We start from the raw sequence: 14379 nt of genomic DNA, 5'->3' as shown, positions 1-14379 counted from the left end.
CCCCGAGGTCAAATGGGGTGAGTGTATAGCAGAGTAGCTCAGACCCTCAGCCTGATGATGGCCTTAAAAGTCTGGTTAAGATGTTGGCTTATCCACCCAGGTTCGATTCCTGGATGTTACATCATGACTTCGCAATAAGGACCTACGATGGGAAATAAATGCTCCCTCAGTGTGCTCATGTGCTGGTCACCGGTGGCATGACTCTTTCACATGCAAAAACCACAGCCATACGTGACATTTGACAAGCACTCTTCACAGTGAACTCGTGTGGGAATTCACAGCGCAGTTGAAATAATAACGCGATCTGTCATGTCATGAAAGTTCATACAGTTGATTTACCACACAAGTACCGTGACTTAAACACAAAAAACCTAGCATCCCCATTCTGGAGCAAACATTCAGCAAAAATATTTAATTTACAGAGAGCTCATAAATCACCTATTTTCTCCCCAAGAGATTTGTTGTAGAGGGGGAAAAGGAGGGGTGGCCAAGTCAAGGAAGTATATAGGAGGAAGTGCAGTATATAGGGTTTAAGCGGTTAAAACAGGGAAGATTAACAGGAATGCACCTAACATTATTCTTCTGTTTCCTATTTCTTTGTGGTTGTGGTCTCTCTCTCTCTCTCTCTCTCTCTCTCTCTCCAGTCACACGGTGAGGCGTCAGAGCATGCGGAGGAGCGAGGTTCGCCAGATGCCCACCCTTCCCAGAGGCGGAGGGGACGAGCTGGAGAGGGAGGACCAGGTCTCCAGCAGGAGGGTACGCCATTCGCCCGTCTCGCATGTCAATCATGGGCCTGTCAATAGGCCAAACGCTTTTTTTGAGGATTATATTTCACATGATTTCTGCTTTTTTTGTTTGAGCAGTACATCAGATACAGTCGGGAGGCAGCTATAGAGTGGTTCATACAACACAGTCCATGAGCTGGATTCAAACCCACTAACTATATGCTTGAGTTCTGTGCCTGCAACAAGGTAACCAGTTAGTTAGAACCATTTTGAGCTAACGTGTGCTTCTTCTTACTGAATGTGTGTTTACAGAAACAACTGGAGGACTACCTGAACAAGCTGCTGAAGATCTCCATGTACAGGAACTACCACGGCACGGTAAGCACAACACACACACACAAAACTACACGTTCAGTATGCTTCTAAAGTAGTGGTTCCAAAACCTTTCTGGATCAGGGCCAAGTTGAAAATCTCAAAAGCGTTCGCGGCCGCCCACCATGGCCGCGCGGGAAGATATTTACAGTATAGAGGTGCTGAACGTTCAGCATTTTCGCGCATTTACACGTGGAAAAAGTGGCTTTTACTTTCCCTCTCCACAAGCATGAGAAAACTGACACGGGCAATACACCAGGATAAGGCGACGATACTGTGATACAGCATATTTATTAGGCCTAGTAACAGAAATTAAAATTACTGTCCGAGAGGGGGCTGCATGTGCCTGGGGAGAGAGGGTGCTCCAGCACCCCTACTTCCCTCAGCCATGCGGCCCACTTGCCGCCATTCCGGACCTTATTTGAGGCGCCGCCGCCGGTATTCACCTACTTGCGGGAACACGGAAGCATTTAACCCATTCTGACCTGAGATCAGATTCATACGAGGTTTCCACTGGACACACACTGGTCTGATTATAACCCATTCTGACCTGAGATCAGATTCTAAAAATGTCAGTCGTTCTTCGATTTTTCAAAAATAGCAGACCTACAAGCTCGTAGCGCGCCACTCGGTGGCGCGCTACGAGCTTGTAGATCTGCTATTTTTCAATAGCTAAAGCATAACATGATGCTGACACCAAGATGGGTTCCCGTTCAGAATGGGTTAAGCTTGTGGCCCACAACACAGCTGAAACGGACCAGCATGGCCGCCAATTTTTTTTAATTGATCTCCACAAATGTTGTGTATGATCACCTCAATCTTGAGTGTTGTTTGGATCGTGTCCAGCCCGGCACCCTCGTAGATGGAAAATGTTTGATGACAACACAAACATGGAAGCGAAGCGTTGCTTATAGTGACGATGGACGCCAGAGCCGGTAATTCTTTTTTTAAACATTACAAACGAAGGGGTCGTCCGATGTCGTCCATGGTGATATTTAATCACATTTATAGGTCGTCCGATGTCGCCTGTGGCGTGGAAACTGTTATGCCGCAGCCACTCGGATGCATTTTCAGAGCATGCTTCTTTTAATGATCAATCAATCGATTGTGTGGCGCGTGTGTGCGTGCGCGCGATTCTCGATGGTGGTGGTGGCGACGACGACAACGATTCTAAAATTGTCTCCAAATCTTTTCCCCTCTCTTTTCAGATGGAGTTCATTGACGTCAGTCAACTGTCCTTCATTCATGACCTCGGACCAAAAGGCTTGTAAGAACATCACACTGGAAAATATCTATACATACTGTATTCATAATTGTTCGGGTGTGGCTGAATGTTTGAGCCTTCTAGAACAGGGTTTGCATGTATGTATGACATGTACAGTATGTATGTCTGTCGCCTTAAAAAAGTAGATCAATCACAGGCAGTGCGCACAGCACGAACAAATATTTGGCCTCTAATTTATACTTGGTTGGTTGCACCGGTGTTGTTGCATGCCTAAAATAGATCTATTATCTCATTCTGCTATTTTTGGCATGAAACTACTGTTAGTATAAGGGTGCAGTTGGTATCAGTATAGCTGCTGTGGTTCGCTGCAGCAGAGAACAGATACAGACACCACGTTCACAAACCGCCCTACTTGTAACTTTGCTATCGATGGCTAAAGATTGGACATTGGAGACGTGTCTTGTTTTCCATTCTCTATTTTTTTTCTTCCTATATTGAGACAGACAGAAGGGAAGCTTAATGACTTATTGTTTAAAGCTTAGTTTAATAGACAACGTTTCAATCCATGCTGGATCTTAGTCAGGTCAATAATGAAAGCATTTCGGGCTTTATTTTCGTCCCGAGCCACTGTTTGTGGATTTAGCACTAAAGTGTCTTATTATGGTCACCTGTCTAAATCCCTAAACCACCCATTACATTATGCATAGGTGTGGTTTGGGCCTTACAATAATGAAACCAATCACCGTGCCACATGCCATTGCCATTGCCAGGGAGAAGGTAGAGAAATAAATGCATTGGTAACCCAGTAGAAGTCAAGATTTGAAAGGAGAATTGAACTTTTCTGGGTTCATTCTCACGTCTTTGCAGGCTTTTGTGTGCATTCTGTTTTCATGGCGCTTGTTTCAATCTTATGATATATATATTAATTTGAGGCCCCCCCCATTCAACTTGGAAACACATGCCCCTGGTTCTGGTGAGTTATATTGTGCCTATAATGAATGGGGAACTTATTTCATTATGTTCTTGTAATATAATGTTACATCAAGGAGTGCTGTTAAGTCCATGCATGAATTAACTAAATGAAAAACAAAGTTCTCCCGATTCATTATAGACGAACAATCGGTCATCGGAGGGAGCAGCGACGTGTGTTTTCAATGAGTCTACTCTAAACGAGTTTGAAGTAGAATGGGCTTATGGATTCTTCTCTTTGCTCTCCCTAGTCCACACCCCCTGTATCTTTTATTTTGATTTATTTTAGACTTTTAATGAAAAAAAAACATTTCAAACTTCAACCACTTATTTACACCTGTGTAAACCTTTGATGTGACAATAAGTTGATTCTGAGTATATATTATGTGAAAATGACCCTGGAAGTGTTAACATTATATCTTTGCTTCTGGGTGGGGGGGGGGGGGGTCGGGGGGGTCCCTGTAACAACATATTTACAGATGGGGGGTCCGCAGCCAAATACAGATAATTCTGGGGGTCCTTGACATGAAAAAAGGTTGAGCACCACTGACATATAGGAACATAGGTTTTTCAGAAAACTGTCATGATTCAGAAGATTTATATTCAAAGAATCGTCCTCGGGTCTAAATGGGTTAACTTAAGGCATGTTTGGCTGTGAACCAATAACACTCCTCCATGTGGTGATGGTTAATTATAAACTACCTGCTCGTCTTTCCTTGTTCTCCTTTCCCCTCACCACTCTCACCCCATTGTTCAAAAGGAACGTGACCCGTTTGACTGCCAAAAAACAACTAATATTTCCTCATCGCATCAAAGACGGGGGGAAAATGATTAGGTTACTTATTCTTGCTGAAACTGAAAACGGGAATTACAGGAATTCCTACTCTTGTCTCCCTCTCGGCTTTCCTACTGTCTGTCTCTCCTACACTGTCTCCCTCTCAGCTTTCCTACTGTCTGTCACAGTTACATTGGAACACATTCACACCTTGTTGAGAATAAAATAAACTAGGAAATATTACTGACAAAATCTCTCTCTCTCTCTCTCTCTCTCTCTCTCTCTCTCTCTCTCTCTCTCTCTCTCTGTGTCTCTCTGTCTCTCTCTCTCTCTCTCTCTCTCTCAGGGAAGGTATGGTTCTGAAGCGATCCGGGGGCCACAGGATTCCAGGGCTGAACTGCTGTGGTCACAGTAAGATGTGTTACCGCTGGTCTAAACGGTGAGACGTAATGAAGAATGTGTGGTAAAATTAGAAAAAGCATTATTACCCTCTATGTAAACTCATCCCTGTGTGTGTGTGTGTGTGTGTGTGTGTGTGTGTGTGTGTGTGTGTGTGTGTGTGTGTGTGCGTGTGTGTGTCTGTGTCTGTGCGTGCGTGCGTGCAGTTGGCTGGTAATTAAGGACTCGTTCATCCTCTACATGAAGCCAGACTCGGGGGCCATCGCCTTCGTCATGCTGGTGGACAAAGAGTTCAGCATCAAAATGGATTCCAAAGACACCGAGACCAAACATGGCGTCCGTATAGACACCTTGTCCAGGTCAGAGACCACAACCCTCAGCTCTTCTGCTGCTTCTGACGTTTAGTTAGTGTGGGATGGAAGGAGGGCGCCCCGGTGTTGTAGAGTACAGTCCCCTTTTGGTGTTTTAAGCATTATGTTATACTTTAGCTATTGAAAAGCAAGATCTACAAGCTCATAGCGCACCACTCTGTGGCGCGCTATGAGCTTGTAGATCTTGCTATTTTTGAAAAATCGTGAAAATGTGTTCGCAAATCATTGAATGTATATTTCAGAGCGAACATTTTTAACTATAATATTTGCTTCTGTGCCGGGGTCCTTGACATGAAAAAAGGTTGAGCACCACTGACATAGAAACATGGTTCTTTCAGAAAGATGTTTAGGATTTAGAAGCCTTTTTTTCCCCGACCTATCGACCTATTTAGAAAGCTTTTTATGAAGTTAAGAAGCCGGTTCTGTATGGTACCAAGTACTTTGAAGTGGCTTACAGAAACGAGATACATCATTAGAAAGCAAAGAATCTCCTCTTTCTTCGAAATGCTCGATCCATAATTAACAATGTGTCCATGCGTGCTTGTGTGTGTGTGTGTGTGTGTGTGTGTGTGTGTGTGTGTGTGTGTGTGTGTGTGTGTGTGTGTGCGCGCGTGTGCGCGTAGGTCTCTGGTGTTGAAGTGCAGCAGCTACAGACATGCCCGTTGGTGGGGTCAGGCCATCGAAGGCTTCGTGCAGAAACACGGCTCTCACTTCCTTAAAGACCATCGCTTTGGCTCGTTCGCCAGGCAGGAGGAGAACATCCCAGCCAAGTGGTAATATTGACCATAATGATAATTATGAATGAATGACAATTTACTAAAACTAGACCTGTACGTGCCCTGTCGGCCACCAGGCCTACTTGAGAACGATGCGACTTGTGGAACCTAATAATACCCAGTTGTCAACTTGTCATAGCACCCGTTTTTTAACTATCTGTCTGTGTCCCCCTTTGTGCCCGTACTGTATATGGAGATCTATGTATCTGTCTGTGTGCCTCTGTCTGTGTGCCTGTCTGTGCCTGAAGGGTGCAAACTGACTGTTGAAAAGTGTATAAGCGCATTTACAGTAGGACGTTATAGGTTTACTCTCAGGTTTACTGTATGTACAGTACAATGCCCCTCCTATATGGCTGTAAATCCTATCCTAACATGTCTCTACAGGTGTTGGCTTGTGTCCTTGAGTACTGTAGAGATTGATGGCAGTAAATAGAAACGTAAAGTGTACACGGGTACAGTGTTGGTTCCCAATGATCCAAAGTGGAACGCAAATTGATCGTTTGATCATTGTTATAAAATGCTCTGGGCTCGGTCCTCCTCGCCCAGGTGGAAAGAGATGAGATGATGAGATGAGATATACTTTATTAATCCCTGAGGGGAAATTGCAGTGTTACAACAGCAAAGTGCATAGAGTTAAAAACTAAAACCTACAAAACTACTGGACAGACAGAAAAACACAAGAAACAGACACAGAGGACATAAACACACAAGACCAGGACCATATGGGTGGGGGGGCTGTTCTTAATGCTTCTGTGTGTTGTGTGTGTTGTGTAGTCTGATGGCAGTTGGCATAAAGGACTGTCTGTAGCGTTCCGTGCGCATCAAGGGGAGTGTGAGCCTACTGCTGTAGGTGCTCGTCCTTTCCCGCAGCACACCATGGAAGAGTGTCTGGTGTCTGTACAGCCAGAGTTGGATTTAAATTTGAATGTATGAATTCACTTAATCTACATTACTAAAGAGATCAAGTCCAACCTCAAAAGATTAGTAAACTCATGCTTTACTTAACTTAATCCTCTTCGTTCCCGGGGGAACTATCTGGAACTATCTGGAACTAGCTGGAACGATAAGAGAAGAGGACAGAAATATGTGTCTTTTGTTTCTGAGTTTTTTCTTGGGTCCATTTTCAGTTTCCAGCTGGAACTGGGTCCTGCATCATGGGCTTTCTCTGGATTTACATCAAATATTTATATTTACTTGGACTCATTCAGTTAATACAGTACATTATAATTTCGTTGGCATCAATATTTGGATGGGAAACCGCAGTACCTAATTGTAATGAGAGGTTTTTTGAGGGGAATAATTATGAGAGGTTCAACACACATGGGACTTCCTGTATCCTTTTTGTTTTGAAAGGTGACTCACGCACTCTCTCTCTCTTTCTCTCTCTCTCTCACTCACACACACACACACGCACGCGCACGCGCACACACACATAGGGCCAGGTAGGGTCATGTTTGGTGGGGCCAGGTAAGGGTCACGCTCTCTAGGGCCAGGTAAGGTCATGCTCTTTAACCCATTCTGACCTGAGATCAGATTCATATACGAGGTTTCCACTGGACACACACTGCACTGGTCTGATTAAGGCCAGGTAGGGTCATGTTTGGTGGGGCCAGGTAAGGGTCATGCTCTCTAGGGACAGGTAAGGTCACGCTCCGTAGGGTGTGTGTGTCTCGCTGGAGCAACCTGACACAAGAGGGAAAGTAACACTGGCCTGTGCATCACCTGTCATCCTACTGGGGCAACACTATACTGTACACTCTGAGACACTGTGTGTGTGTGTGTGTGTGTGTGTGTGTGTGTGTGTGTGTGTCTGTGTCTGTGTCTGTGTCATTGTCTGCGCAAGAAACACGCAATGAAGGTTCACAACGGTTAGAAAGAACTACACATTTTGAAATAAATATTCATTAAATTGGCATCCTAAAATGTTGATGTGTGCAATGGCATAAAGGAACAATAGTTTTTGACTGTGTGCGCGTGTGTGTGTGTGTGTGTGTGTGTGTGTGTGCAGGTATGTGAATGGTAAATCATACATGGAGGATGTAGCCGATGCACTTGAACACGCCAAAGAAGAGATCTTCATCACAGACTGGTGGTGAGTGTGAAACGTGTTATTTTCATATTTCAACTTTTATCGTAAATAATAATAATAATGCGGTATTTCTTCATGCAACAGCACTGAGCACTGATCGGTGGTTTTGGAATGTAAAGGTGAAAGTGGTTAAGTGTGTCTGTTGGTTTTGGAATGTAAAGGTGAAAGTGGTTAAGTGTGTCTGTTGGTTTTGGAATGTAAAGGTGAAAGTGGTTAAGTGTGTCTGTTGGTTTTGGAATGTAAAGGTGAAAGTGGTTAAGTGTGTCTGTTGGTTTTGGAATGTAAAGGTGAAAGTGGTTAAGTGTGTCTGTTGGTTTTGGAACGTAAAGGTGAAAGTGGTTAAGTGTGTCTGTTGGTTTTGGAATGTAAAGGTGAAAGTGGTTAAGTGTGTCTGTTGGTTTTGGAACGTAAAGGTGAAATTGGTTAAGTGTGTCTGTTGGTTTTGGAATGTAAAGGTGAAAGTGGTTAAGTGTGTCTGTTGGTTTTGGAATGTAAAGGTGAAAGTGGTTAAGTGTGTCTGGTGGTTTTGGAATGTAAAGGTGAAAGTGGTTAAGTGTGTCTGTTGGTTTTGGAACGTAAAGGTGAAAGTGGTTAAGTGTGTCTGGTGGTTTTGGAATGTAAAGGTGAAAGTGGTTAAGTGTGTCTGTTGGTTTTGGAATGTAAAGGTGAAAGTGGTTAAGTGTGTCTGTTGGTTTTGGAATGTAAAGGTGAAAGTGGTTAAGTGTGTCTGTTGGTTTTGGAATGTGAAAGTGGTTAAGTGTGTCTGTTGGTTTTGGAACGTAAAGGTGAAAGTGGTTAAGTGTGTCTGTTGGTTTTGGAACGTAAAGGTGAAAGTGGTTAAGTGTGTCTGTTGGTTTTGGAACGTAAAGGTGAAAGTGGTTAAGTGTGTCTGTTGGTTTTGGAATGTAAAGGTGAAAGTGGTTAAGTGTGTCTGTTGGTTTTGGAATGTAAAGGTGAAAGTGGTTAAGTGTGTCTGTTGGTTTTGGAACGTAAAGGTGAAAGTGGTTAAGTGTGTCTGCATGTGGTTTTGGAATGTAAAGGTGAAAGTGGTTAAGTGTGTCTGTTGGTTTTGTAACGTAAAGGTGAAAGTGGTTAAGTGTGTCTGTTGGTTTTGGAATGTAAAGGTGAAAGTGGTTAAGTGTGTCTGTTGGTTTTGGAATGTAAAGGTGAAAGTGGTTAAGTGTGTCTGTTGGTTTTGGAATGTAAAGGTGAAAGTGGTTAAGTGTGTCTGTGGTTTTGCAATGTAAAGGTGAAAGTGGTTAAGTGTGTCTGTTGGTTTTGGAACGTAAAGGTGAAAGTGGTTAAGTGTGTCTGTTGGTTTTGGAATGTAAAGGTGAAAGTGGTTAAGTGTGTCTGTTGGTTTTGGAATGTAAAGGTGAAAGTGGTTAAGTGTGTCTGCATGTGGTTTTGGAATGTAAAGGTGAAAGTGGTTAAGTGTGTCTGTTGGTTTTGGAATGTAAAGGTGAAAGTGGTTAAGTGTGTCTGTTGGTTTTGGAACGTAAAGGTGAAAGTGGTTAAGTGTGTCTGTTGGTTTTGGAACGTAAAGGTGAAAGTGGTTAAGTGTGTCTGTGGTTTTGGAATGTAAAGGTGAAAGTGGTTAAGTGTGTCTGTGGTTTTGGAATGTAAAGGTGAAAGTGGTTAAGTGTCTGTTGGTTTTGGAACGTAAAGGTGAAAGTGGTTAAGTGTGTCTGTTGGTTTTGGAACGTAAAGGTGAAAGTGGTTAAGTGTGTCCGCATGTGGTTTTGGAATGTGAAAGTGGTTAAGTGTGTCTGTTGGTTTTGGAATGTAAAGGTGAAAGTGGTTAAGTGTGTCTGTTGGTTTTGGAATGTAAAGGTGAAAGTGTTTAAGTGTGTCTGTGGTTTTGGAACGTAAAGGTGAAAGTGGTTAAGTGTGTCTGTGGTTTTGGAATGTAAAGGTGAAAGTGGTTAAGTGTGTCTGTTGGTTTTGGAATGTAAAGGTGAAAGTGGTTAAGTGTGTCTGTGGTTTTGGAACGTAAAGGTGAAAGTGGTTAAGTGTGTCTGTGGTTTTGGAATGTAAAGGTGAAAGTGGTTAAGTGTATTGAACCAATGTAATGTATTAAAGCTGCTATAAGCAATAATATGTCGTGTGCGACTGAGTGACGGGGTAAGAATCGAATCCCGACCACCCAACTCAGGGCAGACACTTTAAGGCCACTGAGCTGGTGTGTGTGTGTGTGTGTGTGTGTGTGTGTGTGTGTGTGTGTGTGTGTGTGTGTGTGTGTGTGTGTGTGTGTGTGTGTGTGTGTGTGTGTGTGTGTGTGTGTGTGTGTGTGTGTGTGTGTGTGTGTGTGTGGTGTGGTGTGGTGTGTAGTAAATTAGGCAGACATTTCCTAGGGCGTTTTTCTGGTCCAGTAGATCAGTTACAAACTGACACTGAAACTACTGTTACACACATGCGCGCGTGTGCGCACACACACACACACACACACACACCACTACAACCACATGCATCTGCCCGTGTATGCGCTTTGATAATCAATGCAAGTGTGCAGTGTGTATGTCTGGCTCTGTCTGGTTGTGTGTGTGCGCGTGCACTTGACTGTGTTTGTGTGCAAGTGTATGTGTGAGAGGGATCTCAACTCATTTTATGCTGTACATTATAACTGTATATATTGTGTGTGTGTGTGTGTGTGTGTGTGTGTGTGTGTGTGTGTGTGTGTGACCTCACAGGCTAAGCCCAGAGATCTTCCTCAAAAGGCCCGTTGTCGAGGGCAACCGCTGGCGTCTGGACTGTCTTCTGAAGCGTAAAGCGGTGAGCAGTGAAACCCTCTGTCATTGGTCTGTTCAATTAGTAAAACCCTCTGTCATTGGTCTGTTCAATTAGTAAAATCCTTTGGGGGGTTCGGCGCGGAAACTTGACGCTTCACCGGCTCGTCGCGCTCGTTTTAGCGCTCCTTCAGCAGCCTTCGCTTCTCAATTTCGGCATTCTTGCGGCCGTAGTGGTGTAGGCCGATTCTGTTGGGAGTTCCCAATGGGGCGGGGGGGGTGGTGGTGAGGGGGACGCATCCGGTGAAAGCGCTCAATGTAAACCGGAAAGTAAACGAGTAAATAAATTCGGTCCACTTATGGGATTAAATCACTTTGTTATTGAAACCTATACAGACTTAATACGTTGCACATAAGCACACCGGCAGCCTCTCATTTGGGGCATCAGGATAAGCACCTTATATACGGTATATAGTTTGCATTTTTTGTACGTACGTGTTCGGAGTTGCAGGGGGCTCAGCGGTGTGTCTCTCCCAGGTCCACAGGGGGGGAGGGAGGGGAACATGTCAAATCCATCAAATGCATCTACGAGAGTCTACTCTAAATCTTAGGCTTAGACTGAGATCACACTCGGCGCAGACGGGTGCAGGCATTCATAATGACTGCATTCATACACTTTAACGGTTAAAGTTATATCTCAGGTCAGAATGGGTTAAAGTTTAACCCATTCTGACCTGAGATCAGATTCATACGAGGTTTTCCACTGGGCACACACTGGTCTGATTAACCCATTCTGACCCGAGATCAGATTCTAAAAATGTCAGTCGTTCTTCGATTTTTCAAAAAATAGCAGACCTACAAGCTCGTAGCGCGCCACTCGGTGGCGCGCTATGAGCTTGTAGATCTGCTATTTTTCAATAGCTAAAGCATAACGTGATGCTAACACCAAAATGGGTTCCCGTTCAGAATGGGTTAAGGTGTTTGTATACTAGGGAATTCACCTCTAGTCATTTTTACTAGTTGACTAGTTGCCTAGTTTACTAGTCGACGACTAGTTGTTTAACTATCTATTATGTGTAAAAATATATATATATTTGTACATTTAAAAACTATGTACATTGGTGACTATGACTATAATCTACCTGATCTTGAGGCCTACACAATCGGGTATTTATTTTTAGTCAACTAGTCGACTAGTACCAACAAGGTCGATTTATTTGCTTAATGCCCTATTGTATACCATTGGCCTTTAACATATTTCGCCTGGACAAAAAGGAGCAGCCCAACAGAGCAAACGGTAAATGCTACACCGAGGAGTACAAATTATTATTATAATAACAACATGATCATCGTGTTGTTTTTACAACAGCAACAAGGCGTGCGCATCTTCGTGATGCTCTACAAGGAGGTGGAGATGGCGCTGGGAATCAACTCTGAATACAGCAAGAGAACACTGCACCAGCTACACCCTAACATCAAGGTGTGTGTGTGTGTGTGTGTGTGTGTGTGTACGTACTGTAGCATGTGTTTAAAGTCCTATAACTGTGTGTGAATGTTAAAAGCCTATTGTATGTGTGTATTAGAACGATGTGTATTATAATATGGCATTTTAATGCAACTTAAATCTCAGGTCATGCGCCACCCTGACCACGTGTCCTCGTCCGTCTACCTGTGGGCGCATCACGAGAAGGTCATTGTCATCGACCAATCGGTGGGCTTCGTGGGCGGGATCGACCTGGCCTACGGTCGCTGGGACGACAGGGAGCACCGGCTGATTGACGTCGGGAGCGTGACGCGTTCAGTGGCCCTAGAGCAGGTCTCTTGCACGCACGCACGCACAGCCACACACACACACACACACACACACACACACACACACACTTGTATTGTTATACTTGTGAGGACCTACAGTACACATTTTAGGACTGTATTCAAAATTGCCTCACAGCACAGTTGTGCTGCGATGCCCAGAAACCCCCAAGAAATGTCTTATTTCTCAAATTCTATTATACTTGTGGGGACATTTGGTTCCCACAAGTTTGCACACATGCACATACACACACACACACACACACACGCGCGCACACACACCAAGTTGAACCGATTGACACTGGTAGAGTGATTCACCCAGTCGCGGTCCAATGTGTGTACTGAGGAAGAGGACATCCACACCGTCTTATCTCCCTTAGCTTATCTACTTGTTTCTCCATCTACAAACCCTGGAAGAATCTACTACAACTTGACCCGATTCCCAATGTGCGAAATGTAGCCGATCTACAAGTTTGCGACGCGGGGTGAGCTTGTAGATCGTCCGTCTTCACCGAATATTAGCCCCCAGAATAGGCCTAATAGGTTAATGTGTATTTACTACTTTCAGATATCTAACCACTTAAACCCTCGATACTTTGTACTACACCAAACCTCTTGTGGCAGAAAATATCTGATCTTAAAGCTCACAGTGAGCTGGCCTTGTATACATCGTCTATTTTTGGCTAAAGTTCTCCTCAAAATAGGGGTTTGAGGAAGTAAAATGGTAGCCTGTAGCTTAATAGTCCTGTTCTGAGGAGGTAGAATGGTAGCCTGTAGCTTAATCTTCCTGTTGAAAATAGATGGTAGCTTATTGTAGCTAAACATCAAGGAAGAGAAAGAAAGAACATCCACACTGATCTAGTAGGTGGAAACGTTGCAATTTGTTGCCTCTAAATAAAGAAAGTCTCGGCGCTCTAGAAACTAGTGTGCGGATGTTCTTTCTCTTCCTTGATGTTTTGCCTTGATGCCTGACATCCATCCAGCACCTGGCCTAAATATAGGCATTGTGATGTGCACACAATCTTCTCCGTGAGCTTATTGTGGCTGCCATTGTGAACGCAGCGAGAGAGAGAGGGGCAGAGGCAGAGAAAGAAGCAGTACAGTTATACGTAGATGTAGAGAAACAGCTTAAAACCACATTAAAGGTAGAGTAAGTGATTTCACTCAAAAAACCGTAGGTTTCGTTTTTGGCTGTGGGACCTAAGCCTTCGTCCAATCAGGATAGAGAGTCAAAAACGAAACCTAAGGTTTTTTGACCCCCAGGGGTTAACTGGGGACAGGGAGGAACTCCTTATATGGTCAGCACACTCTATAGTAGAGAGGATTATCACAACAAAACAAAAAAATAAGTGATATTTGAATTAAGTGAAATCACTTACTCTACCTTTAAATATATGAAAAGGTTTAATCTACAGCATAAGTTTATACAATATGTAGTGGGGCGGGTCCCTGCTTCATCATGGTGAAGTCACAGAGAGGTAATAATGAAGTGGTGTCTGAACCAGGCTGAAGCGACGTCATCCAACATGGCCGCCCCCGCCGCTCCCTCCAACGGCTCGGCGCCTGCAGCCCAGAGCAACGGAAAGCCGCCCGTCGTCTCCACGGTGGTGACGGACTCGGCGGACCAGCCCAGGTTGAAAGGTCAGGGGAGGACGAGGAGGAAGTTCAGCATCAAGAGACACCTGCAGAAACACGGCCTGGCTCACGCTGATAACGTGGACAACGCCGCAGAGAGTGAGTGCAAAATGTACTGTTTGTAGGCCTGCCCACACATGCCCCCCCCCTTCCCCCCCCACACACACACACACACGCATACACAAGCACACTTTTTACGTTTTCATTACTATACTTGTGAGGACGTCGACGCTTTACAATAGCAATTTTATGAATGCCATTTCTACAATTCTTTGCCGTTTTTAACTAACTGACTGACTGACTGACTGATGTGAGTATACATCAGCATAACCCCAAATCTGTTTTAACAACGACCATTTATCTTGTGGCCCTCACAAGTATAGTAATACAAGTACACACACACACACACACACACACACACACACACCTAATGGGTACTGGACCATTGCTAACCTATATGTTTGCTTATCGCTCAGTGTTTTCTCCAATTGAGATCATATAATACTGT

General features: G+C 44.1%; 1 protein-coding gene across 4 annotated transcripts in view; it reads left to right on the top strand.

Annotated features, from left to right (window-relative positions):
• The window catches only part of pld1b (phospholipase D1b), a 55854-nt gene that overhangs the window by 22954 nt on the left and 18521 nt on the right, over positions 1 to 14379 (top strand). For all 4 annotated transcript variants that reach the window (XM_080794252.1, XM_080794249.1, XM_080794251.1 and 1 more), the window contains exons 5-15: positions 645 to 756; positions 1038 to 1103; positions 2306 to 2364; positions 4413 to 4505; positions 4672 to 4824; positions 5460 to 5609; positions 7621 to 7704; positions 10392 to 10473; positions 11797 to 11907; positions 12058 to 12243; positions 13742 to 13970. In XM_080794252.1, the coding sequence (XP_080650378.1) occupies positions 645 to 756; positions 1038 to 1103; positions 2306 to 2364; positions 4413 to 4505; positions 4672 to 4824; positions 5460 to 5609; positions 7621 to 7704; positions 10392 to 10473; positions 11797 to 11907; positions 12058 to 12243; positions 13742 to 13970 (1325 nt within the window). The remainder of the gene's footprint in view (positions 1 to 644; positions 757 to 1037; positions 1104 to 2305; positions 2365 to 4412; positions 4506 to 4671; positions 4825 to 5459; positions 5610 to 7620; positions 7705 to 10391; positions 10474 to 11796; positions 11908 to 12057; positions 12244 to 13741; positions 13971 to 14379) is intronic.

The sequence above is a fragment of the Protomyctophum bolini genome (genome assembly GCF_963924005.1).
Source record: "Protomyctophum bolini genome assembly, chromosome: 21".
Classification (NCBI taxonomy): domain Eukaryota; kingdom Metazoa; phylum Chordata; class Actinopteri; order Myctophiformes; family Myctophidae; genus Protomyctophum; species Protomyctophum bolini.
Note: the sequence above shows the minus strand (reverse complement) of the source record. Positions and strands in the feature narration are given on the sequence as shown.